The sequence below is a fragment of the Capra hircus genome, chromosome 1, assembly GCF_001704415.2.
Source record: "Capra hircus breed San Clemente chromosome 1, ASM170441v1, whole genome shotgun sequence".
Classification (NCBI taxonomy): Eukaryota; Metazoa; Chordata; class Mammalia; order Artiodactyla; family Bovidae; genus Capra; species Capra hircus.
In genome coordinates, this window is record NC_030808.1 from 45,552,979 (window position 1) to 45,578,321 (window position 25,343).

The window sequence follows — 25,343 nt, forward strand, 5'->3', positions numbered from 1 at the left end:
ATTCCTGAGACACTCTTGCACACGGTCTATTCTGCAGGGACATGGAGATGATTCTCATTCAAAGCCCTTCTATACACCCCATTTAAACTTTTTAGACCTGAAGAGAATCTGCACTCCCCATTCCTTTCCCTTGCAAAGGAAACTGATTCACCTTCTCATAGGCAGGGGTTTTTGCTTCTCTTAAAAAAAAAAAAAATCCATGTTTATGTTTTAGCAAAGTACAGCTGATACTGAGAATATTTCAATAGGACAAATAACCTGTGGTATATCCATATGATGGGAATAGAATTCAGTGATAAAAAGAAATGAGGCTTCAAGCCATGAAAAGACATGGAGAAGATTTAAATACATATAGCTAAGTAAGAGAAGCCAATCTAAAAAAGTGACATACTGTATGGGTTCAATGATAATACATTCTGGAAAAAGCGAAACTATATAAATTGTAAAAAGATCTATGGTGGTCAGGGATTGGGGGGAGGGAAAGATACAGGAGGTGGAAACTGATGGATTTTAAGGCAGTGAAACTATCTGTATGACACTGTAACAGTGGATACATGTCACTGTACATGTATTAAAATCCACAGAAAACACAATAGAATGACTGCACTCTAATGTAAATTATGAAACCACTGTCTTGAATCCTGTTACTAGGGCTCAGGCTATGCATCTTATCTAGTATGGAAAAATTCAGAATGGAACAGTCTTTTTGTAGGGTAATATAGTTTCCTTTCAGAATTGTGGAGCCCAAAGCATGAGGAACAGTCAATTTAGTGCATAAGGCAAGAAAAAGAAATCCTGGAGGGATGGGGTGAGGAGAGAGGAGGGGGGATACATATTTACCTATGTCCAATTCATGCTGATGTATGGCAAAGCCATCACAATATTGTAAAGCAATTATCCTCCAATTAAAATAGATAGAAAAATTTTAAAGAAATAAAAGGCATACAAATTGGAAGATAAAAAATAAAACTATGTCTTTATTTGTTGATGAAATAATCACCTATGTAGAAAACCCTACAGAATATAAGAAAGAGCTACTAGAACCAATACGTGAGTTTACAAAGTTACAGAATAAAAGATCAATACATTAATCAATTGTATGTTTATATACTAGCAAGAAACAATCAAAGACCATTTAAAAAAAATACTGTTAACAACAGCATAAAAAAAGTGAAATAAATCTGACAAAAAGATGCATAAGATCTAAACACTAAAAATTACAAAACACTGCTGAGAGAAACTGACAAAGATCAAAATAAATGAGGGGATACATCCATAGAGCAAGAGAGTCAATACTGCTAAGCTTGCAACTCTTGCCAAATTGATCAACAGATTTAACACAAACCAAATCAAAATTTCAGTAGCTTTTCATGTACAAATTGGCAAGCTGATTACAATATTTATACGAAGACAAAGGACCTAGAATAATCAAACAGATTTAAAAAGAACAAAGTTGAAGGACTTGCACTATTTGATTCAAAGACTTATTATAAAGCTTACAGTAATCAAGACAGTAAGGCATTGGCATTAAAACAAATAAATCTGTGTAAGAGAATAAAAAATGAAGAAATAGATCCATCAGACACAGAAGACTGATTTTTAACAAATGTACAAAAGCTAATCTTTTTAATAAATGATGCTGGAACAACTGGCTATGCAAATACAAAAAAAATTTAACTTTGACTCATATACACCAAATACAAATATTAACTCACAGTAGATCAAAGACCTTTATGTAAAACCAAAAAATTATGAAACTTCTACAGGAAAAAATAACAGAAAATCTTTGTGATTCTGAGCTAAGCAAACAGATCCAATACCAAAAGCAAGTATGAAGCAAAAAAAACACCTGACATATCAAAATCTAAAACTGTTCCTCAAAAGACACTGTTAAGAAAAATAAAACAATAAACCAAACATTGGGAGAAAATTTATGCAAAACATATATCTGACAATGAATTTGAATTTGGAATTCATAAGGAACTCTTATAACTCAATTATAGGACAAACAATCCAATTATTTTTTAAATCAGCAAAATATTCGAATAGAAACTTCACCAAAAAAGATATACGAATGGCAAATGAGCACATGAAAAAGTGCTCAATGTCATTAGCCTTCAAGAAAACACAAGTTAAAACCACAATAAGATGTCACTTTGTATCTACTAGAATGTGGTGGTTTAGTCACCAAGTCATGTCTGACTCTCAACCCCATGGCCTATAGCCTGCCAGGCTCCTCTATCCACAGGATTCTCCAGGCATGAATACTGGAGAGGGCTGCCATTTCCTTCTCCAGAGGATCTTCCTGACCCAGGAATTGAACCCAGGTCTCCTGCACTGCAGTCAGATTCTTTACCGACGGAGCTATGAGGGAAGCTGCATCTACTAGCATGGTTACAGTTTAAAAAGACTGACTATACCAAGCATTATACAGATGTGGAAAAACCAGAGTCCCAGTACACCGCTGGTGGTACAACTACACTGGAAAACAGTTGTGGCAACTTCTTAAGAAGTTAAACATAGAACTATCATGTGATCCATCCATTCCACTCCAATTAACCAACAGATACGAAAGCAGATTGTTCATACAAAAAACTTTTTCACAAACATTCATGACCGCTTTCTCTATAATCACCAATAACTGAAAACCACCCAAATATCCCCAAATGCAGTATATCCATAAAATGTAATAATACCCCAAAATAAATGGTAACAAAGTATTGATACATCAAAAAATCACAGATGAGTCTCAAAACAATTAAACTGAGTAAAAGAAGCTAAACGAAAAAGGGAGTACATAGTATGAATACATTTATATATATAAGTGTAGAAAATGCAAACAATACCTGGTAATAGAAAGCAGGTTAGTGGTTACCTCAGCTCTTAGATCAAGGGAGGTGTTCAGGGAGGAAGGGATTATAAAGGCACTTGAGAAAATGTTTGGAGGTAACTGAAAAATTCATTACCTTAATTGCAGTGAGAATTTAAGGATAAATACATTTGTCAAACCTAATCAGACTATATACTTTAAATATGCGCAGTTTATAGGCTATATTTTAAAAGGTCCAACTACTAATACAATTTTTTGAAGGGAGGATACTATTAATTACTTCCTACTCCAAGCACCCCCAAATTTCTGCTTAATTTCAAAAGTCATTAAGTTGAGTGCAGTTGCTTCTTGCTTAAATGGAGATATTCTTCAAATGTGTTATACCACACAGCTGCTGCTGCTGCTAAGTCACTTCAGTTGTGTCCGACTCTGTGCGACCCCATATACGGCAGCCCACCAGGCTCCCCCATCCCTGGGATTCTCCAGGCAAGAACACTGGAGTGGGTTGCCATTTCCTTCTCCAATGCATGAAAGTGCAAAGTGAAATGTGAAAGTGAAGTCGCTCAGTCATGTCCGACCCTCAGCAACCCCATGGACTGCAGCCTACCAGGCTCCTCCACCCATGGGATTTTCCAGGCAAGAATACTAGAGTGGGATGCCATTGTCTTCTCCTACCAAACAGCAATTGATATTAAATTATGTATGAAAGGAAAAACTCAGCAAACCATTAGAGTGAATTAGTTCAGTGGAAAGAGCTAAAATCCTTCGTTGAACAGTGATGGATCTAAACAATGTCTAAACAATTGGTTTTAGGAGCATAATCCAATTACCTCTTCCAAATCTCTTCAAAATCAAGACCTATGTTGAAATATTCATTCCCTTCCCAGAAAAATATCTACTTCTGCTTCACTGACTACACTAAAGCCTTTGTGTGAATCCCAACAAACTGGAAAATTCTTAAAGAGATGGGAATACCAGACCACCTTACCTGTCTCCTGAGAGACCTATATGCAGGACAAGAAGCAACACTTAAACACTTAGAACTGGACATGGAAAAACTGGACATGATTCAAAATTGAGAGAAAGGAGTACAACAAGGCTGTATACGGTCACCGTGCTTATTTAACTGCTATGCAGAGTACATCACACAAAATGCCAGGCTGGATGAAGCACAAGCTGGAGTCAAGGCTACCAGGAGAAATATCAACAACCTCAGATACGTAGATGATGCTACTCCAATGGCAGAAAATGAAGAGGAATTAAAGAGCCTTTCATGAGGGTGAAAGAGGAGAGGGGAAAAGCTGGCTTAAAACTACTACTGTTTGAACTAAGTTCAAACAAATGTTTGAACTAAACATTAAAAAAACTGAGATCATGGTATTCGGTCCCATCACCTCATGGCAAACAGATGGGGAAAAAGTAGAAGCAATGACCGTTTTATTGAAACTATTGCTGGTTTCAGTATTTGGACCCACCAGCCAATAAGAATATTTCTTAGTTCTTGCTTAAAAAATAAGACATACTGAACTGTGTGTAAAATGCACCCATGAAATTGAGACTGTGCTACATAAGTACTACAACACAAAGTAAACCAAGTTGATGTATAGAAAATTCATCTTTTCAAATGCTGTCAAGATGTAAATCATTCTTTTAACTAGAGTTTCTGAATCAGTATGCAAATAGTTCTAGTCGGGAAAAAGAGACCTCTGAGAACTTCCTCTTAAAGGAGGTTAAATATACAATCAGATAAGATCAAGGAGAGGAAAAAGTCGAAGTAGAAATAGATTCTCTCTTCTTGGGCTCCAAAATCACTGTGGATGGTGACTGCAGCCATAAAATTAAAAGACGTTTGTTCCTTGAAAGGAAAGCTATGGCAAACCTGAAGTGAAGTGAAGTGAAAGTCACTCAGTCGTGTCCAACTATTTGCGATCCCATGGACTATACAGTCCATGAGATTCTCTAGGCTAGAATACTGGAGTGAGCAGCCCTTTCCTTCTCCAGGGGATCTTCCCAACCCAGGGATTGAACCCAGGTCTCCCGCATTGCAGGCAGATTCTTTACCAACTGAGCCACAAGGGAAGCCCAAGAATACTAGAGGTGGGTAGCCTATCCTTTCGCCAGCAGATCTTCCCTACCCATGAATCGAACCAGGGTCTCCTGCATTGCAGGCAAATTCTTTATCAATTGAGCTATCAGGGAAGCCCATGGCAAACCTAGACAGCATATTAAAAAGCAGAAGCATCACTTTGCCAACAAAGGTCTGTATGGTCAAAACTACAGGTTTTTTTCAGTAGTCACGTACGGATGTGAGAGTTGGACCAGAAAGAAGGCCGAAGAATTGATGCTTTTGAACAGTGGTGTTGGAGAAGACTCTTGAGAGCCCCTTGGACTGCAAGGAGATCAAACTAGAAATCCTAAAGGAAACCAACCCTGAATATTCATTGGGAGGACTGATGCTGAGGCTGAAGCTCCAATACTTTGGCTACCTAATGTGAAGAGCCAGCTCAGTGGAAAAGACTGATGCTGGGAGAGATTGAAGGCAAAAGGAAAAGGGGCAACAGAGGATGAGATGGTAAGATACCATCACAGATTCAACAAACAAGGAGATAGTGGAGGACAAAGGAGCCTGGCATGCTGCAGTCCACTGAGCTGCAAGGAGTCAGACATGATTTAGTGAATGAATAACAATCTTTCCCCCATGGTAACCATAAGTTTTTTTCTACATCTGTGACTCTATCTCTATTTTGTAAATAAGTTCATTTGTACCATTTTTTTTTACATTCTACATATAAGTGATATAAAGTACTTAAGTGATTTTAAACCATGTCCTCTCTTAAAATAACAACCTTTTCTCTGAAGCTATATAAACACCAAATTCTTAGTAAGTCTATTTTCCATGGTTAGTAGAAAGATAATATTTGGTTCAGTCTCTATCCAAAATAAGACGAATTTTGAATTGTAAAGAAATACAACAACTGTTTTTGAACTACGTTTGAGTTTCACCATGGAGCCCAAGGGTTTGAATATTTGCTTACCTCGGACTTTAAAATACTTCACATGGTTTGCCACAGCCTCTGTAACACTTTCATCTGGGCAAGTTTTCACACCATTAGGAAATAAAGTAGATCGCTTTCTTCTGAGCAACCAATGTCTCTCAGTTTCTCTGTTGTCCAGAGGTTGTTTCTTCTTAGCAGATAGAGAAGAATCTGTGGATTCTGAGTCAGTCTGGAGAAAAGAAACTGTACCCTTGGGTTCTTGGATCTCTTCTAAAGATAAGTAGGTTTGTGCTACAGAGTGAAAGCATAAACAAAACTTCTGATAATGAATGAAGATACAGAATGAGAGGAAACAAAAAAATGACATGTGTACCATGTCTGGATTTTTAACTCAATGCTCAAATTACAGACCTATATGCTTCAAGAGAAGTGACGTATTCAATTCTTTCTCCATTTAATTCCTCTTCTTTATTTCAAGACTGTGAGTTATTGAAACAAAGTATATATTCAATTTCAACACAAGAAATAAGAAGAGGTAAGGTCTGAATCAAGAAACATTAATGAAGAGGAAAACCAGAATTATTGGAGAAATTATCACACACAGTTTAAATGAAGCAATATTAAAGACTGATAGAGTAATATTTGATTCAATTGCTTATAGCAATCATATCAAATAATGTTTTTAGAGAATATATACTACAGATATAAAGAAAAATTTAAAAAGTAACACAGATTTTTAAATACCTGTTAATGATGGAAGGTTTCCTTCTATCAGGACAAATATCAAAATACACAGAGAAATCTTCCCAAAATGAGGAAACATAATCATTTGAGCCAAAACCAAAAGGAGGAGGAGAGGCCAAAATCTGTAACTGAAAAGCCTTGAAATGTCCAGTAACAAACTGTTACAGAAGAAGTCTAACATTTATAAGTTTATGTTTGAGAACTAACAACCATTCCAAAATCATTATAAATTAGCTGAATAAAAGTGGTATCCTTTCAAAGTACCTCTCCCTTCTTTTCTGAAATAACTAACATGCTATGAGAGCAGGAGAGATAAGCTAATTAGGACAGATGGGAAGAGACAATTTCTTTGTTCTAATCTAGTCAGCTAAGCTCTTTACTAACACTCTACTTGCCTTTAATAAGCAGTCCACATAAAAATAATGTTTCCCCCAAAATAATAATGTTACACATACAACTCAGAATTTTACAATTTTTCTCAATCTGTTAGATTCACATATTCTCTGATTTTCTCTACAACTGATTTAGAAGCATAAAATGCCCAGACCAACTATACTTGTCTACATCAGAAATACAGAACAACATATAAAATAAAATCAGTTTTCTTGGAGCTGTTTCTGTTTGTAATAAATCCATGTCTTATAAGCTACTGTCTGTCCCTCCTTGATTTAAAAACTTGAAAATCTTCCACTGTAACCACTTCTATCTCCTTCCTCATCTATAAAATAGAACAGGAATAGTAAAAATAACTCATGATAGAGATAATGCAAGCATTACAGAGGTATTAAACTTTTTCTATATCCTAGTTAAGTGATTGGCTTATGACTTTAAAAAGAAAGTCAAGTTTGTTTTTTTATCCCAAGAATTATGAAATAAAAACAGTATTAGCTTCTTTAAGAAGGCTTTCCCTTTCCACTGACAACGCTCTTACAACCTCTCTACCAGCTCTTAGTATCACACTCACACACATACCCTAAGCTGAACACACTCCAGTGATAAAGAGACCATGATTTTTTTAAACAAGCATACTGAAACTGTTCATGTGTTCATTGCTCCTATTAGACTATAAATGACCTAGGAATAAGAGCTGTCATTCATTTTTTTCTACCTTGTACATTTCCTGATAGTAGTAGATGCTCAAAAAATGTTCCCTGAACCAACAATCAAAATTACCAAATGCCTGTTAAAACAGAAGAAAAATTAATCTAAGCATCAATTATATGACATGCACTGAGTATCACACAATTTAAAATTTATATCTAAAAATCAGTCACCTTTCATAAGGAAAAAAATTACACCTCAGCCTAATGAATTGGAAATATGTTTAATATAAAATGTTGGTATTCTAAAAGCATTATTTCCATATGAATTTACGAAAATGGATTTTAAACAATCTTCAAAACATGATAAGGGACAGTGGTATCTTTGAAAAACATACAAACAAAAGTTAAGAAGTCACAATAAGATGTATTATATACTTGTTTTCCCAAAATTAGATATACAAAACAATGAATAGTCATCTAAAAAAGTTCCCTCCCCAACAAAGAAACTGGGAATGAAACATGTAGTTATAACCATTTTTATAGGAACTCTCCAAAGGACAAATATCTTTAACAATAAAAAGGTGATGACACAAACATAAGGACACTAAGGCTTAACTCAATTCACATGATTCTGAAACAGAACATCCCAGCTGTTAGCTTCATCTTAAATTGCCTTTCCTTCACTGCTATACAGTTACAACATAAATCTAAGAGATGCCTAAAATAGAAGATTAAAATAATATTATTTTAAAAATTTTCTTATCTGAGAAAATACAATATAATTGTCCCCTCAAAATATTCCTGATAACATTAGAAGGTTGTAAAGAGTTGAATCATATGTAATATCATCATTATCACATCAATTCAAGACTGTTACCTGTCAGAACATTTAATAAAAACGTATGCTTCATCTGGTTCTTAAGTCTCTAGAAATTACAATTGAAAAATATAAAAGCAGTGAAAGCAATCTGGCTTTTGCAGACAAATACTGGGTAAACAGAGCTATAAAATTATGTATTCAGTCCTAACAATTAGTATATAAGAATTCGAGGATTTTTTAATTAAAGTTATGAAGACACCAGTTTTATCTTCTATACTTACAGAAACTATACACATATTCTGGGATGTCAGAGTAGGATAGGAGTCAATATTTACATAGCTATATCTCAAATAAACTAAGTTGAGCTACATATGCAATTTTTTGCGATAGCTAAATTTTTTGCTCCAAATTCACTCTGAATGAACAAACTAAATTCTCAGATACCCACACATGACAGCAAAAGAAACAAAACAAACAACAATTAGAGTAACAGTTCCATTTAGCAACTGAGAAAAATAAGCTGCGCTTTGAAAGAGTGAATTCTTGTCACCATCCTAACATTGTTTTCTCTTATGCTATACAGAAGGGATGCCGTAAATGGCATTTTCTGAAGCCTTGATACTAAATTCTTTTTTTAAAAAAAATACACAGTATTCATACTGCATGCTTGAGCTGCAAAGAATAAAACTACAATATAATGTGACTTGTCAACAAATTTGACAAGCACTGGGGCTGGCACCAGGGAGGACCTAACTCCCTTCAACTCCCAGTTATGTGGAAGTACAGATCACATAGCTTTATTATCTACAAAAACATTCCCACATTACATACACTATTGCATAATCCAAGCATATTTAATCAGAAAATATTTATGAAATATTTTGAATCAAATATTTATGAAACTTTAACTTCTATCTAATACATTAATCTATATCACCCTCATTTCCACTCCATCTATGAGATCCCAACAATTCTAATAATATATCTTATATATTTTAAATAATGTACAATGACTTATAAAACTACTGCAAGTTATTTTCTTCTCTGTGAGCTGGCCAACACAAATGCTGGTAAGCGGCTTTCCAGTAATCGTATAGAGCATCTGTGTCATGTTTGTACAGATTAACTAGCTGCTGCTGCCCTTCTGTTGCTGTAAATGAAGCTTCAAAATGAGCTCTCGAATATCTTCCCGTTTGGTCTTTATTACATGACGAGGGAACCATTTCTCCAGATGAATTGGAAGTTCAAAGTTAACAATAGGATCCTAGTGAGAGAAAAGACAATGTAATCACTTTAGCAGTATAATTCAAAGCTGCTCAAAATTCATTTTTATAAGGAATGAGAAATCGCAAACTTTTTAAAATAACAGCTTTAGTGAGACATAATTCATATACAATTCACCTAAAGTATTCAATTGAATGATTTTCAGTATATTCAAAGTTGTACAACCATCACCACAATCAATTTCATAGTATTTTCATTAAGCTGCTAACTTTCGAACATCAAAATTAAACACGATATGTTCTGCTACAATTCATTTAAGTGAATTAGTACAAACAGAATTAGTAAACAATGATTCAGTACAACATAGAAGTCAGGTTGGTTTGAACACAATCTTCTCCAACATGTTACTATTTTGTATTAAAACAAAGAGAAAGGCCAGCAGTAAATGAAGAATCTCAGATAAAAAACAGAAAATTCCACAGAAGTACCTTCTTTTAGTCTAAGAAAATAGCCAATTTAATGGTTTCAAGAACTGCTTCATTTTCCATTATGTTAATTTTAACAAGGAAGTTGCAACTGCAAAGACAATTCTGCCTGTCTTCAAGAAAATAAACAAATAAATGCTGAAGACTACCCTAGATCATGTTTATAAATTTGATGAAACTATTAGAAGCTAGATGTAAGAAGGACTTAATTAAAAAGGAAATTAAGAATCCCAGGGTTTAAAGCTGAAATGATGGGCTGACTGTGATTCTAGGAGCGTATGTCAGTGGAGATTTAACTGTGCAACTATTTTTATAAGAATTAATGTTGTTTTTCTTAGGCCGAGTTACAAAGTTCCACAGGTTTTGAGTGATCAACCTGAAACCTATTTTCTTCCACCCACAGTCTGTTACATTAGTGCACAAATCTGTGAAACACAAGGTTTAGCTTTTTGAGTTTGCCAACCCCTAGGAATTTTAAGTGGTGCTACAACCTAAATGAGAAGTATACTCTACAGACTGGGGCTACATAAAGTAGAATTATATAGCAGATTCAGAATATGTTATGTAATAAGACACTCCGGATAATCTGAAAACAAAATCAAATCTCTTCGGAAAGAATATTAGAAAATCAGAATTGTCATCCTATAAGGCAGTTCCAGCGTAGAATAAGACAGGAAAAAAGAAACCCATAATAACACATTTAGTGGTTTCCATAATGTATACCATCTTCTACTATAATCAATTCTCCCCAATTATACCAAAAGTTATACCTGCATACTATAACTTTCATGCTTTGAAAATACATTTAAGGATTATCTAAACAAGCCTCTGGTTAAAAACACCCTGTTTCTACAGCCATCTTCATAAATAATACTGGCTATAACTGAAGTATTAAGCTAACAGTTCAAAAAAACAAAAAAGAGTGATTCCTTGCTATTTAAAACTCTTTTTAATGTTGCTACAGTTCCTACAGAATCTCTGACAAGCTAGAAAATAATACCCATTCTTGTCACTGTACTTATGTAGCTGATGGTTTTCTGAGATTCTTCAATACACAAGTATTTGGTCTTGAAATTTTTCTTCAAATTTGTCTGTCTTATTCTCTCTCTGCCTTGAATCCATCTGTGATTCCAATTATACGTAAATTAGACTTTTTGACTGTACCACACTTGTCTCTTTTGCGCTGCTCTCTTCTTTACATTCTTTTTCCTTTCTTAGCTACAGCGGGATACTTTCTAGTGTCCTTTTTTTAAAGTTCCCTAATCCTGTCTTCTGCTGTATTCAGTGTGCTATTAAACTCATCCAATAAGTCTTAATTTCAGATATATCAGTATGTACTTTCAGTTCTAGAATGTCCACTCAACATTTTTTTTAAAAGCAGATTCCATTTTCACCCATTTTGTTCATCTTTGACTATTTTCTCCAATAAATTAATCAAATTATTTTAAAGTTCTTATCTTTTTATTTCCAATATTTGGGTTATATAAGGTTCTACGCCTTTTTTTTTTTCTTTCTTGATTACCTCTAACATTTTCCTGCTTCTTTGCTTGCCCAGTAATTTGTGATTATATGTTAGTAACTGTGAATAAAAAATTTATTTATATCTTTACATACCTTAAAGAAGCTTTCCACATATTGCAGTAAATATACACCACAATCACTGCTATTATCTTGTTTAGGAACTTTAGGGCACAGGTCCACCATGTTTGTTTTGCTGAATTCACGATGAGTTTTTCGTTTAACTTCCCATTCTACCTCTAAATACCTTAAATCAACAAAAAGTAGAGTGACTTGAATAGAAATTTCTTTACTATTATGTAAACTTTCACAAAGATGTAAAAACATCTGCTGCCAAATATGTTGCCTCCAGTCCCATTTCAAAAGACTTAAACCTTAACAGCACAAATTATAACTTGTGAGGCTTCAAAAATGCTAATAAAATCATCTGAGTTTCACACTAAAAACTAGACTTTTTTCAACAACTCAACTTTTACAACTCATAAAACATAAGTCACTTATATTTACAAAGCAAACTTTAGTTGCTAGTTTTTTCCAGATCCTATAGCAAATTTTAAAATTACCAACACACACACAAAATAAGAATGTGAAAGAGTTTTTTTTCTAAAGTGTTACTTTTGTTCAATTGCGAATATGAATTTCAAATTTATTTTCGATGTAAATCCTTGAGAAATATTTTATATATAATGGGGTTATTACTAATTAAATCTATAGACCTCACCTAAGTACATAATAAAATATAACTTCTGATCTAATCTTTTAAGTAATTCTTAAGGCAACTTACCAATTATTGAGATTATAGTAAAATCATCACTACTTACTCCCGTAAATTCTGAACTGTGTTTTGTATAGAAGCAGCTTTCAAAGAATCTAGTATGAGAATGCATGGCCTATGAAAAGCAAAGAAAGAAATCAAGAGGTAAGTATTTGTAGATGAAGTAAACATAAATATCTGAAATACATGTTACAGCATGTACGCACCTTTTACACATTTTCTTTGGTACTGTCACATTCATCTCAGGACTCTGAAATAACATGAATTTTTATGACTTTGAAATTAAAGCTAGTTTGAATAAATAAATTTTCAGTCATTTTAAAAAATGTTTAAAATAACTTTAACATTTCAAATGAGAATTCTTTTCATCATCTCGGGCTTCCCTGGTGGCTCAGAGGTTAAAGCGTCTGCCTCCAATGTGGGAGACCCGGGTTTGATCCCTGGGTCAGGAAGATCCCCTGGAGAAGGAAATGGCAACCCACTCCAGTATTCTTGCCTGGAGAATCCCATGAACGGAGAAGCCTAGTAGGTTACAGTCCACGGGGTTGCAAAGAGTCGGACACGACTAAGCGACTTCACCTTCACCTTCACCTTTCTTTCATCATCTCAAGTAAGCCAAATTCTTTTTTTTTTTTTTTTGCCAAATTCATTTTTAAAGTCTATTATTTTCTGTCACTGGTGAAAGAGTTCATAAGCTTTTACATGTGACCTTAAGAAGTTATGGAGCTTTAAAATAGCCTAAAAAACAAACTGGAACTTAAATTACTTGTATTCAGAGTTGCCATCTTAAACAAAGATAAACAAGTTAATTGAATCTGTCCTTAATCACATTTTCTTAACTCAGTAAATGAAGTCAGTAGAGACAGACTTCTTCCCTTTGAAGCACAAGAAGCAAAGTATTAATGTATATTAAGGGACAAGAGAGGGTTTCCCTTGTGGCTCAGCTGGTAAAGAATCCGCCTGCAATGTGGGAGACCTGGGTTTGATCCCTGGGTTGGGAAGATCCCCTGGAACAGAGAAAGACTACCCACTCCAGTATTCTGGCCTGGAGAATTTCATGAACGGTATAGTCTATGGGTTGCAAAGAGTTGGACACAACTGAGCAACTTTTCACTTTCACTTTCAAGGAAAAGAGATGGGGTATTTTGTTATTTTTGCTGATAAATTTAAGAATCAATAGGTCAAACTTTCTTTGATATGCAGAACTTCTCAGTTATCTTTACTATGCTAATATAACAGTAAATCTCAAGGAGGGAAATAGAACACAGGATTTACTCAGCTTAACTGACTTTAAAATCCTTTTTATCATAAATGCATCTTAAAACAGAACTCAATTTGGGAAACCTGGCTCTAGAAGCAAGAAAAAACTCCCCTATTCCGCCACCGTGACATTAAAGAAGAAAACCTTCCTTCTGCCCACTGTTCCAGTGACAATAAAGACATAAGCCTTTGCCAGCAAGGCTACTGCTATCTGTACGTATAAAAAATAATTAGGTGACTACCTTAATCAATTAAGATACCAGATCTAGATCATAAATATCAGTTTGGAGCTCCATTTGAAGAAAAGTTAACAGTAACTATCTTAGCCACAGAAGTCATATGGATTAACTGTGAGTCTACTTTGAATGATTTTTACCAACAATTTATAAAAATAGAAAGTGGAATGTAAAATATTGTATAGGAGGTGGTGACCAAAACCATCCCAAAGAAAAAGAAATGCAAGAAGGCAAAGTGGTTTTCTGAGGAGGGTGAGAAAAGAAGTGAAGCAAAAGGCAAGAGGAAAAGAGAAAAATATACCCAACTGAATGCAGAGTTCCAGAAAATACTAAGGAGAGATAAGAAAGCTTTCTTATGTAACCAATACAAAGAAATAAAGGGAAACAACAGAATGGGAAAGACTAGCGATCTCTTCAAGAAAATTGGAGATACCAAGAGAACATTTCATGCAACAATGGGCAGAGTAAGGACCTAACAGAAGCAGAAGGGATTAAGGAGCAGCAGCAAGAATACACAGAACTATACAAAAAAAGGTCTTAATGACCTGGATTAATGGCCTGTATAACCATGATGGTGTGGTCACTCACCTAGGAACAGAAAACCTGGAGTGTGACGTCAAGTGGGCTTTAGGAAGCATTACTATGAGCAAAGCTAGTGGAGGTGATGGAATTCCAGTTGAGCTATTTCAAACCCTAAAAGATGATGCTGTTAAAGTGCTCACTCAATATGTCAGCAAATTTGGAAAACTCAGCAGTAGCCACAGGACTGGAAAAAGTCAAGTTTTCAACACAATCCCAAAGAAGGGCAATGCCAAAGATGTTCAAACTATCACACAATTGCATTCATTTCACATGCTAGGAACGTAATGCTCAAAACCCTTTGAGCTAGGCTTCAGGAGTATGTGAACTGAGAATTTCCATATGTACAAGCTGGATTTAGAGAAGGCAGAGGAAACAGAGATCAAATTGCCAACATTCGTTGGATCTTAGAGAAAGCAATGGAATTCCAGAAAAACATTCACTTCTGCTTCATTGACTATGCAAAAAGCCTTTGACTATGGAAAATTCTTAAAGACATGGGAATACCAGACCACCTTACCTGTCTTCTGAGAAACCCATATGAGGGTCAAGAAGCAACAGTCAGAACTGGACATGGAACAACATAATGGTTCAAAATTGGGAAAGGAGTATGTCAAGGCTGTATACTGTCACCCTGCTTATTTAACTTCTATGAGGAATACATCATATGAAATGCTGCACTGGATGAATCACAGGCTGGAATCAAGACAGTCAGGAAAAAATATCAACAACCTCAGATATGCAAATAATACAACTCTAATGGCAGAAAGTGAAGAACTAAAGAGCTTCTTGATGTAGGTGAAAGAGGAGAGTAAAAAAGCTGGCTTTATACTCAACAGTCAAAAAACTAAGATCATGGCATCTGGTCCCATCACTTCATGGCAACAGAAGAGGAAAAAGTGGAAACAGTGCCAGATTTTCTTTTCTTAGGCTCCAAAATCCCTGTGGATGGTGACTGCAGCCATGAAAAGACACTTGGTCCTTGGAAGGAAAGCTAGACAAACCTACACAGTGTATTAAAACCAGAGACAACACTTTGCTGACAAAAAGCTATGGTTTTCCCAGCAGTCATGTACAGATGTGAGAGCAGGAACTTAAAGAAGGCTGAAAGTGAAAGTCACTCAGTCGTGTCAGACTCTTCGCAACTCCATGAACTATACAGTCCGTGGAATTCTCTAGGCTAGAATACTGGAGTGGGTAGCCTTTCCCTTCTCCAGGGGATCTTCCCAACCCAGGGATCGAATCCAGGTCTCCCACATTGCAGGCGGATTCTTTACCAGCTGAGCCACAAGGGAAGCCCAAAGAAGGCTGAGCACTGAAAAATTGATGCTCTTGAATTGTGTTGTTGGACAAGACTCTTGAGAGTCCCTGGACTGCAAGGAGATCCAACCAGTCAATCCTAAAGGAAATCAAACCTGAATATCGATTGGAGGACTGATGCTGAAGCTGAAACTCCAGTACTTTGACCAACTGATACAAAGAGCTGTCTCACTGAAAAAGACCCTGATGCTGGGAGAGACTGAGGGCAGGAAGAGAAGGAGGTAACAGAGGATGAGATGGTTGGATAGTATCACCAACTCAATGGACATGGATTTGAGCAAAGTCTGGGAGATAGTGAAGGACAGGGAAGCCTGGCATGCTGTAGTCCACAGGATCATAAAGAGTCAGATATGACAGCAATTGAACAACAATTATTGCAAAAACTGATGAAATGATGAAGAATAAAAGTACATTTTCCCACAGAAATTAGAAAATTAGCTGACCAAGATGATCAGATAAACTACTAAACAAATGAATCTAGGAAGTTAAAGATAAACAGATGCAAAAAGAAAGACAATTTCCCTTGATCTCTTTCCTATACCAACAAAATAAATCAAAGAATCATAAATCAGCATAATTTAATCATATGGTCCACCTGTATCTGTCATAGCCTGCCTAGCTATGCCTTATTTGAGAGAGAGAATTGTTATATTCATGAGTTTTCCTCCCTTCACATTTATAAAAACACACTTACTTGAGAATCTTCTGTACCTGACGACAGTGCTGAAGAAGTATGTAGATCATTATCTAGTTAGAAATAACAAAGCAGTTATGTGTGTTTATTTTATGTCTACTACAAAGTAGTGGGATAAAAACTGTAATGTGTATGCACACTAGTAGTTAAAGGAAAAAAAAATACCTGGGAACTACTCAATTTTTTTTAATGGTTAATATTAGAAAAAAATTCAAGTGATAGTTAAAACAGACAATGCTTAATTAGCTGTCATGAGACAATACATAAACCCTACCACCAAATCTTGAAATACCAGTTAGCTGGGTAGATTTCAGTTTCCTATAAAAAGACAACCTTCATAGAATGCTCATTTATCAAAATCTCTGCTGTTTTAATGCAGAGGACCATTAATTCGTCTAGTAATAATTCTTCCAACATATGATCATAGGGTGTTGCATAAACACACTTTTACAGCACAGGAGAATTAGACAAAATTGAAAATAATCAGTTACTAAATTTTTCAGTTTTTCTTTTCCCACGAAAGATACAGGCTTCGGCTAGTATTAATGTTAATGACTAATATTAATTCTGCTTGCTGCTTAGGCTACAGCTATAAAATATAGTTTGATTTTTTTCTCAAATAAAGTAGGCTTATTTACCTACTTAAGATCTATCTGGGTTGCAACATAAAAATCATGGAGGAAAGAGACCCCTATATTACCTAGTCAAATTACAAGTGTCAACACGACCAGTCTTGATTTATACCAAGAGAAAGAGAAAAAGGGTAGATTTCAAGTTATGCCCGAAGATACATGATATGAATTCTTAGCAAGAATATTTTATAAAAAGTGCTATGATATAACAGTATAACTTGAAAATTACATTTTGTTTATACATGAGTCTGGGTATCATGAAAATTTCAGACATTTCTTCTAATAAACTAAATAATAAGAAATAATTATACTATCTATACTATCTTTCAACCTCATATTGTTCTCTAAAATCATTTCACTTTTGCCGTCATTATTAAAAATATGATCCACATTAAGTTTATCACCTATTGCTCTGCTGTCATGGTGGGACTCCTCAGCCTGGGAGTGCTGGGATATAGTCTGTGGAAAATCCTCATACACAACTTCTTCTAACCATGGAAAACAAATGACTGCAAGATACCAGTGAGACCTGTTGAAAAAGAAATATAATCTTAACACAAAATCTAAGCAATACAGAAGAATATGTTCTAGAACGATAGCTGAGAAGGTGGGTATGACAAATATTAATTCTGAAGAAGTTCACTATAGTATCTGAACAAACATTTCACAACTAATTTAAAAAGTACTAAGACTTCTTAGGGTAAAATCTGAGTAATTCAAACTTACTTTTATATAATTAATATTTCCTGCTGAGGATCTGCTTTAATAAATAAACAGACTTACAGCATCATCTTTTTTCTTTTAGTGCTTAAAGAGTTTGTTCTCTTAAATATTTGAAGATTCACACTGAATGCTTTTCCTTTTTTGTTTAGAAAATCTTTTCTTGAGTACCCTTCACCTCCAAAAAAAAAAACTCTGTGCCTCAGTCATTATAGTCTTGTGGGCATTTGTCATTTTATTTTTTTCACTATATACAACATAAGCACTATCAAACCAAAATCCAAGACAAATAATCTCATTTACTTTAGCTACTTCCTTAGAAAAAAATTTAAACATAACATCTTGATTGATATACCCATACTTTTTTACTGATTACTAATCTAAAAAATGCACAAAGTACTTTTCTCCATGCTCCAATTAAAAAATAATAATAATCTGAAATACTCACGACTCATTTACAGGCACAAAGATGTAATCTTTGTTAAAGATGTTTATGTGACGAGTCCATGTTCTTACTCTCTTATGTCTTCTCTGAGCCATTCTGGGAATAAAAAGATAGATATATTTGGTAGACAAAAAATTCAAAATTTAAGATAAAATTTTCAAGAGTCATTTTATACACTGAGAAATGCTAGTTTTAGTTTATTTAACCATCTTCTTCAAGATACATAATATTTAACAGACTGGAAAATGTGCTTTTATTAACATCTGGCTGTTTTTAAATATGACCACTATTTATAAACATAAAATAATGGATAAGAGAAAGGCAGCAATTCATAAAATGCTCTAGAGATTCTAAAAGTGTCTGAACAACTGAACATGAACAGCTATACCTATTTATTCTGATATAAAATATTATCATTAAACCTTAACAAAACTGTCTAAATGTTGTATGTGTGATGAGGGAGTTGCTAAAACTTAACGGAAGAGGAGGGATGAGGCATATATTCTTAAATTTTTAAAGATGAAACTCTTCTTCCTTTATCTCATTTATAAAAATATTATAGGACAAGGAATTCCCTGGCAGTTCAGTGGTTAAGACTTTGCTTTCCAATGCAGAGGACGCAGGTTCGATCCCTGGTCTGGGAGTTAAGATCCCACATGCCTCCTGGCCAAAAAACCAAAACATAAAATAGAAGCAGTAGTGTGACAAATTCAATAAATTCTTTAGAAATGGTCCACATCAAAGAAAAAAAAAAAGAACATCATAGGACAATGAGTTAAGCATATGCACCATCCATCTTTTATTTTATTTCTTTGATAAATACTGGATTCCTAAGAATAATGAAAATCACTCACACTGCCCTAAAGGAATTTACAAAATAATGAAGACAGAAAAAAAAAACTACAACAAATAACTAAAATGGAAGTTTCATAAGGGATACAAATGAATTATGGTTATGGCATCTAAGAAAACCATCAAGAAAAAGGTTGGGACACACGAATAATAGTTCCTTTTCTTTATGTCATCAGGGAGTTAAAGAAGGAAGATATCAAACCAAGTTTGGATGTCAAAAAAGGTTCTAGGAAAGGGATGGCATTTCATAGTTGCATAAAGGAGGTTATGGTATGACATTTGGTTCAGTCCCAGGAAGGACCTCTTTTTAGTTAGAAAATTAAACAAACCATGGTTTGTTCTTACATATTTATGTACCAAGTAACACAGGAAACAGACATCTTTGCTCTATCCCTGTCCATGAGAATATCTAACCAAACTCACAGGAGTAGATGTTGGGAGTAAAATGGAATCTAGAACAGGCTAAAAGATGTGGTAGGAATCAGACACTATGCAACAGAACAACTTTGTAAAATAATGAGTCATATGTTTACCAATTTTCTTATTTCAAAGTGATCCAACCATTACGATTATAAATAATCATTTTTACCTAGTGCAGAATCTCTTTGTTTTCCATTTGAAAAATCTTAAAAGAGACAGCTGGTTTTCTTTTGTTTTATGTTGGTGTTTGACAAATTTCCTGATTATGCTAACCTTACGTCACTGGGAATACGTCAGACAGTGGATGGAGCAAGGATGATAAGAGGGAATATAGGGCCACAATATAATCTCTTACTCTCTGTTCCTAACTAACTGGAAAATTCTCAATTAAATGTCTAACAGTTCACTCCCTGTTCAATAACATACATTATTATCTTTTGTTTTGAGTTCTTAGTATGTTCTAAGAACTGAGCAAAATGTACCAGGTAGAGTAGAAAAAAAGACAGATGCCATCCCTGACCTTATGGAGCTTATATTTTAGAATGGGAAACTGAAAAGAAAAAAACAAACATAAAAATTATTAGAAATAGTTTTAAAATAAACTAAAAAGTACCAGGAGAGGGGAAAAAAAAAAAAAGTGCCAGGAGAAGAAATTTCTGTCAGAAAACAGCAAAGAGCTTAGCATATTCAAAAACTAGAAGGAGGCAGGCTGAGCTGAAGTATAGTAAATGAAGGGAGAGAATGTCATGAGATGAGTTTAGGGAGATGGACAGGAGTGGATCTTGCTGAATCTCACAAACCACAGCAATGACTGTGTTTATCATTTAGTCTGCTATTTCTTAACATTAATAGCTTGAGCTTCCTGTAGGATTCACTGCCCATAAATTATGGTTTGTATCCCTCGCAAGTTTGTTTCTGCATTCTTTTTTTTTTTTTAAGTCAATTTATAGGGATTCTTTGTGTAAATACTAACTATATACACACTGGCCAACCATTAGTATGAGTGTTGGTGGGTGTATATGTATGTATGTGTTCATATGTATATGGGTATGTGTATATGAAGATATATTATGCATAAGATACATGTAATATCTATCTTACCCTGGAAGAAGTCATTCATCTAACTTAGTTTTGTCTTATGTTTATATATGATCAGGCATATAACATCTAAGTTTTTTCTAATTTTTTAATCAAAAAAAAATTTCAATACAGCAGAATCTACCTTTTCATTTCCTCAGTTTCTAGGTAGGTATGCCAACTGCATAATCTCCACACTGACTAGTAATCTTAACACAAAATGTGGGATTAAGTGTAGGGTGCCTTACAATTTCTATACACATAAAATAAAAGAGGAGGGCATGAGAAATGTTAAATATCTAATTTGTTTACTACATCCTCCCCTTCCACATATTCCCCTCCGTTAGCCCTAACTATAAGGAATATTTTCATACTGTGATTTTCTCCTTAGTTGATCCTGGAAGGCCTTGTCTACCAGCACAGATTTCAAACCTATAAAGACACTCAAAATACGGATGACCACACATTCCAGTTTATCTAGGTATACAACCAATATAGACAGGTTGTCCAGAGTAGCTATTAATAGATCCTCCTTTTACTCACTTAAGTGTTTCAATTTAGACGATAAATTATACAGCTGCAATACTATAAATAAGAGAAAGAGCTTGAACTTTGAAATTGGAAAGTTATATCCAACTTCTGATAACTTATCTAACTTTTTTAAGTTTCAGTTCACAACAATGGCCATTTATCTCATAAGACTATTGTAGAATCAAACAATAACCTTATGTTCACTGCGCTGGTTCCAAGCAGGTACTCAATAAATGTTAATTCTCTCTCTATTGCTATTCTTTTTCTCCAAAAACACAACAAACTCAGTTTACCCATTTAATCATCTTTTTAGTTGCTTATTGCTTCTATTATTTTAAAGGGATGAAACAACTCTCACAGCCATCTTATTGAAGGCCATCAAGTAAAACAAAAACATCTCTGGACTAACGGTTAAAAGATAAAGATTTAAGTACCATCAGTTCTGTCACTTTATCAGAATTCTGACAATCTTCATTGGCCTGCTTCCTCATCTGAAAAATGCCTTACATATCTAAAAGCACTGTTTTGGGAAGAAATAATGTACAAAAATGTACCTTGTAAAGTGGTAGACAGCTGTTTACATTAACTTTTTTAAAAAAATAGAAACTCTTAATTTTATCATACACCTACCACACAGATTATCACACAGAGTATTAGGGGTGGGGAGAAAGATGAAATGGCTCTCTGCTCACAACTATTCAAGTTACTGCTAAGATTAAAAAAATCACTCCTCCTTCTTTTTTGCCTGTCCCTAACCACTGCTCAGACCCTGATGCTGGGAAAGATTGAAGGTGGGAGGAGAAGGGGATGACAGAGGATGACATGGTTGGATGGCATCACTGACTCAATGGACATGAGTTTGGGTAGACTCTGGGAGTTGGTAATGGACAGGGAAGCCTGGTGTGCTGCAGTCCATGGGGTCTGAGGGAGTCGGACACAACTGAGTGACTGAACTGAACCACTGCTCTATAAGTTTTGGAATTAATCAAAAAAAATACTTGGACAGAAATTCAGCTAAATTGTGGGGACAGACATAGTATTTTTTATAATGTCACCTCAGTTTAATTAAATAGTAGTATGTTAGTGAGAGTCCAAACAGGAAAACATAAATCTTCATATATACTTAAGACAGATAAAATGTAATGCAAATTATTGGCTACAGCGGTGACAGAAAAAGTGCAAAGCCACAAAAGGCAATCAATGAGGCAACTAGAGCTGGGCATAGTAGGACAATGCTACACCCAATGCTGAAGGGGAGAGTGAAGAATTAGTGGCTCCAGACAGAAGTTAGAGCTCTGCCTGTCCCGAAAGAAGAGCCCAGGTCTGTCCAGTGAAAGAAGGGCCCACAAATGAACTAGAATCACTACCAAAATAACTAACCAAGGCAAAGAGGGTAAGGAAGAAACATCCTAACATCTTTCCTTGCCATCCAACCTCCAATATTCCCAACAGTACATTTGGAAATGCAACCTGCAAGAGTAAGCCTCTCTGTGATGAGGAACAGAACACTGGAAGGGTGAGAAATGTCTTTCAGAACAGACAGGCCCAGGACATGCACAAGTGGCAACACTGCTCACTCTAGGAAATACAGTAAGAAGGTAGTTTGCTAGGAGCATCAAAGCACCAATGCAGTATACTAACACATATATATGGAATTTAGAAAGATGGCAATGACGACCCTGTATGCAGGACAGGAAAAAAGACACAGCTGTGTATAACAGACTTTTGGACTCAGAGGGAGAGGGAGAGGGTGGGATGATTTGGGAGAATGGCATTCTAACATGTATACTATCATGTAAGAATTGAATCGCCAGTCTGTGTCTGACGCAGGATACAGCATGCTTGGGGCTGGTGCATGGGGATGACCCACAGAGATGTTATGGGGAGGAAGGTGGGAGGGGGGTTCATGTTTGGGAACACATGTAAGAATTAAAGATTTTTAAATTAAAAAAATAATAATAATAATAATAATAATGCTTTCCTCTTAAAACTTAAGTATATTGGAAGACTGACTTACGAAAGATTTGGATTATCTTCTGTTAAATTATTTTCCTTTCTTGTCAAGCATTTGTAGAAAAAGCTACTAAAAATATGACTTCGTTCAACAAGTTCATCTGATGCCTTCTCCAATATAAGATACCTATAAAGTAACACCACCACAAAAGTAAGTTATTTTTCGATTTTACCTGGTTTTCCTCCAATTATTTTATGAGTTCTGAAAATCTTCATTTATATGTCCAATTAGAGTCAAGGAAATCTTGCAGTTTGCACTCATTTCAAATTTTTTTGTTGTTCTTTAACTATCTTATCTTCTATCAAGATCAATTAAAGCAGAAATTTTCCATTTTCTCATTCATTTCTTAACACGTATTTCTTAATTTCCTAGTATGAGCTAAGTATGGTATTTATACTAGCAACATTAAATAAGAGGGGGAAAAAACAAGTTCTTGGCCCCAGAAAAGTGAGGGTAAAAAGGAAATATTAATCAAATCATACAATCACATATAAAACTGAAACCATGACATTCCTAAATAAATTAGAGAAACTTTAATAACTCTTGAGATACAACTAATTGCTAAATCCTTAGTCCATTTCCATACAAAACAATTCAACACAAGCTTATATTTCAATCACTTAGTGATTAAATCTCTCATATTTAGAGAACTCTGGTATTGTTAATAGTTTAAAAATGTTCAAAAATGACCTTGCAATTGCTTTTTTTAAAAAAGCATAAAAGACAAACTCAGCTTGAATTTTTTTTAATGTGGTCATGCAGAGCATATACTGTGTGAAAGGAGAAACAAAGAATGCCTTTGGTGTGCTTCAAGCATTCTTTTATCGTAATCTGAATGATGATGACATGGGTACACATATATGTGAACATTCATGAGCTGTACACTTAAAATTTGTGCACTTTCCTACTTGAAAGCTATTCATCAATTTTAAAAATAATTAGGAAGTAGTTTAAAAAATTAACATAGGATCCCCTCTGAAAAGAATTCAAAGAGACAGAGATACAGGCACCTCAGTGAAAAAGAAGTATAGAAAAATACTCTTGGAATCAAATTATAAATAAAGTTTTAGTAATTACTTCCAATAAAATATATTAAAATTAACACCAAAGATGATCTAATATATCTCACAAAATATAAATTTGATACTACTTAGGGATACAAAACTTAGTAAGATGTAAGATGCTCAACCTTTAGAAGGAAAAATCATCATAATGTCACCAATAACTTTAAAATAAGGCAAAATATTATATGAACCATAAAAGAGATACAAAAAAGGTATTATGAGAGTTAATAATACCTGTTTAATCAGAAAAGGTTTTCAAGAAGGTAACACTTGTGAGGAAGGGGAGTAAAATTTCAAAGGGGAATAAAATTTTAACACGTTAGCATAAAGAGGAGAATATTCCATGAAGGAAGAGCAACAGGGCATTAAGGCAGAAGATTGACTAAGGAATGGGCTTTGTTTAGTAGACTGTTTATAATTTAATTTTGCTGGACTATGCAATAGGCACAGGGTTATTAGTAAATGGCAGAAAAGACAGATTAGGGTCATATTATCAAAACACTCAAATGCTTGACTGAACTCACTTTGACAGGTAATAAGAAATTAATAAAATTTCTAATGAGAATTGCATTCATGAAGAACTGCATTCATAAATTGCACTTATGAATAATAATAGTGGTAATGATATACTTAACAGATGAGAAAACAAAGACAAAGGATATAAAAAATTAATTTAGAAAGATAAGTATACTAAAAAGATCGATGACAGAAGAAAGATAAATGAATTTGAGAGACCAAATCTACTACTCGGACAACTGAGTATATAGAAGAGGGTAAAGAGTCAGTGATAATGGAAACTTCACTTCCAGCCCAGATGGAATAAGAAGGATCAGATTTACACTCCTATTTGAAACAAGCAAAAAAATCAAACAGAATACATGGAGCAATAGTTTTTAAAACACTGCACATCAGCAGCAAAGAATACTGACCCTTGAGAGATGGTGAGCTCCATAAATGCCTCAGCTTACTGCCTTGATACATTTCAGATTACAACACAGAAAGGAATAACCCAGGTGAAAGATGTAGACTCCCTGAGTTTAGGAGATGCTGAGAGTCAGAAAAGA

General features: G+C 34.7%; 2 protein-coding genes across 5 annotated transcripts in view; both read right to left on the reverse strand.

Moving 5' to 3' along the window:
- IMPG2 (interphotoreceptor matrix proteoglycan 2) overlaps window positions 1-6,863 on the reverse strand; it is a 73,468-nt gene extending 66,605 nt beyond the window's left edge. Inside the window, exons 1-2 of the mRNA XM_018060357.1 lie at window positions 6,571-6,863; window positions 5,866-6,117 (exon numbers count right to left, since the gene is read on the reverse strand). Of these exons, the coding sequence (XP_017915846.1) occupies window positions 5,866-6,117; window positions 6,571-6,751 (433 nt within the window). The 5' untranslated portion in view covers window positions 6,752-6,863. The remainder of the gene's footprint in view (window positions 1-5,865; window positions 6,118-6,570) is intronic.
- Window positions 7,879-25,343, reverse strand: part of SENP7 (SUMO1/sentrin specific peptidase 7) — a 148,786-nt gene continuing 131,321 nt past the window's right edge. For all 4 annotated transcript variants that reach the window (XM_013975109.2, XM_018060636.1, XM_005674864.3 and 1 more), the window contains 8 exons: window positions 23,219-23,341; window positions 18,325-18,417; window positions 17,561-17,685; window positions 16,525-16,577; window positions 12,642-12,685; window positions 12,482-12,550; window positions 11,757-11,907; window positions 7,879-9,697 (listed from right to left, as the gene is read on the reverse strand). In XM_013975109.2, the coding sequence (XP_013830563.2) occupies window positions 9,560-9,697; window positions 11,757-11,907; window positions 12,482-12,550; window positions 12,642-12,685; window positions 16,525-16,577; window positions 17,561-17,685; window positions 18,325-18,417; window positions 23,219-23,341 (796 nt within the window). In that variant the 3' untranslated portion in view covers window positions 7,879-9,559. The remainder of the gene's footprint in view (window positions 9,698-11,756; window positions 11,908-12,481; window positions 12,551-12,641; window positions 12,686-16,524; window positions 16,578-17,560; window positions 17,686-18,324; window positions 18,418-23,218; window positions 23,342-25,343) is intronic.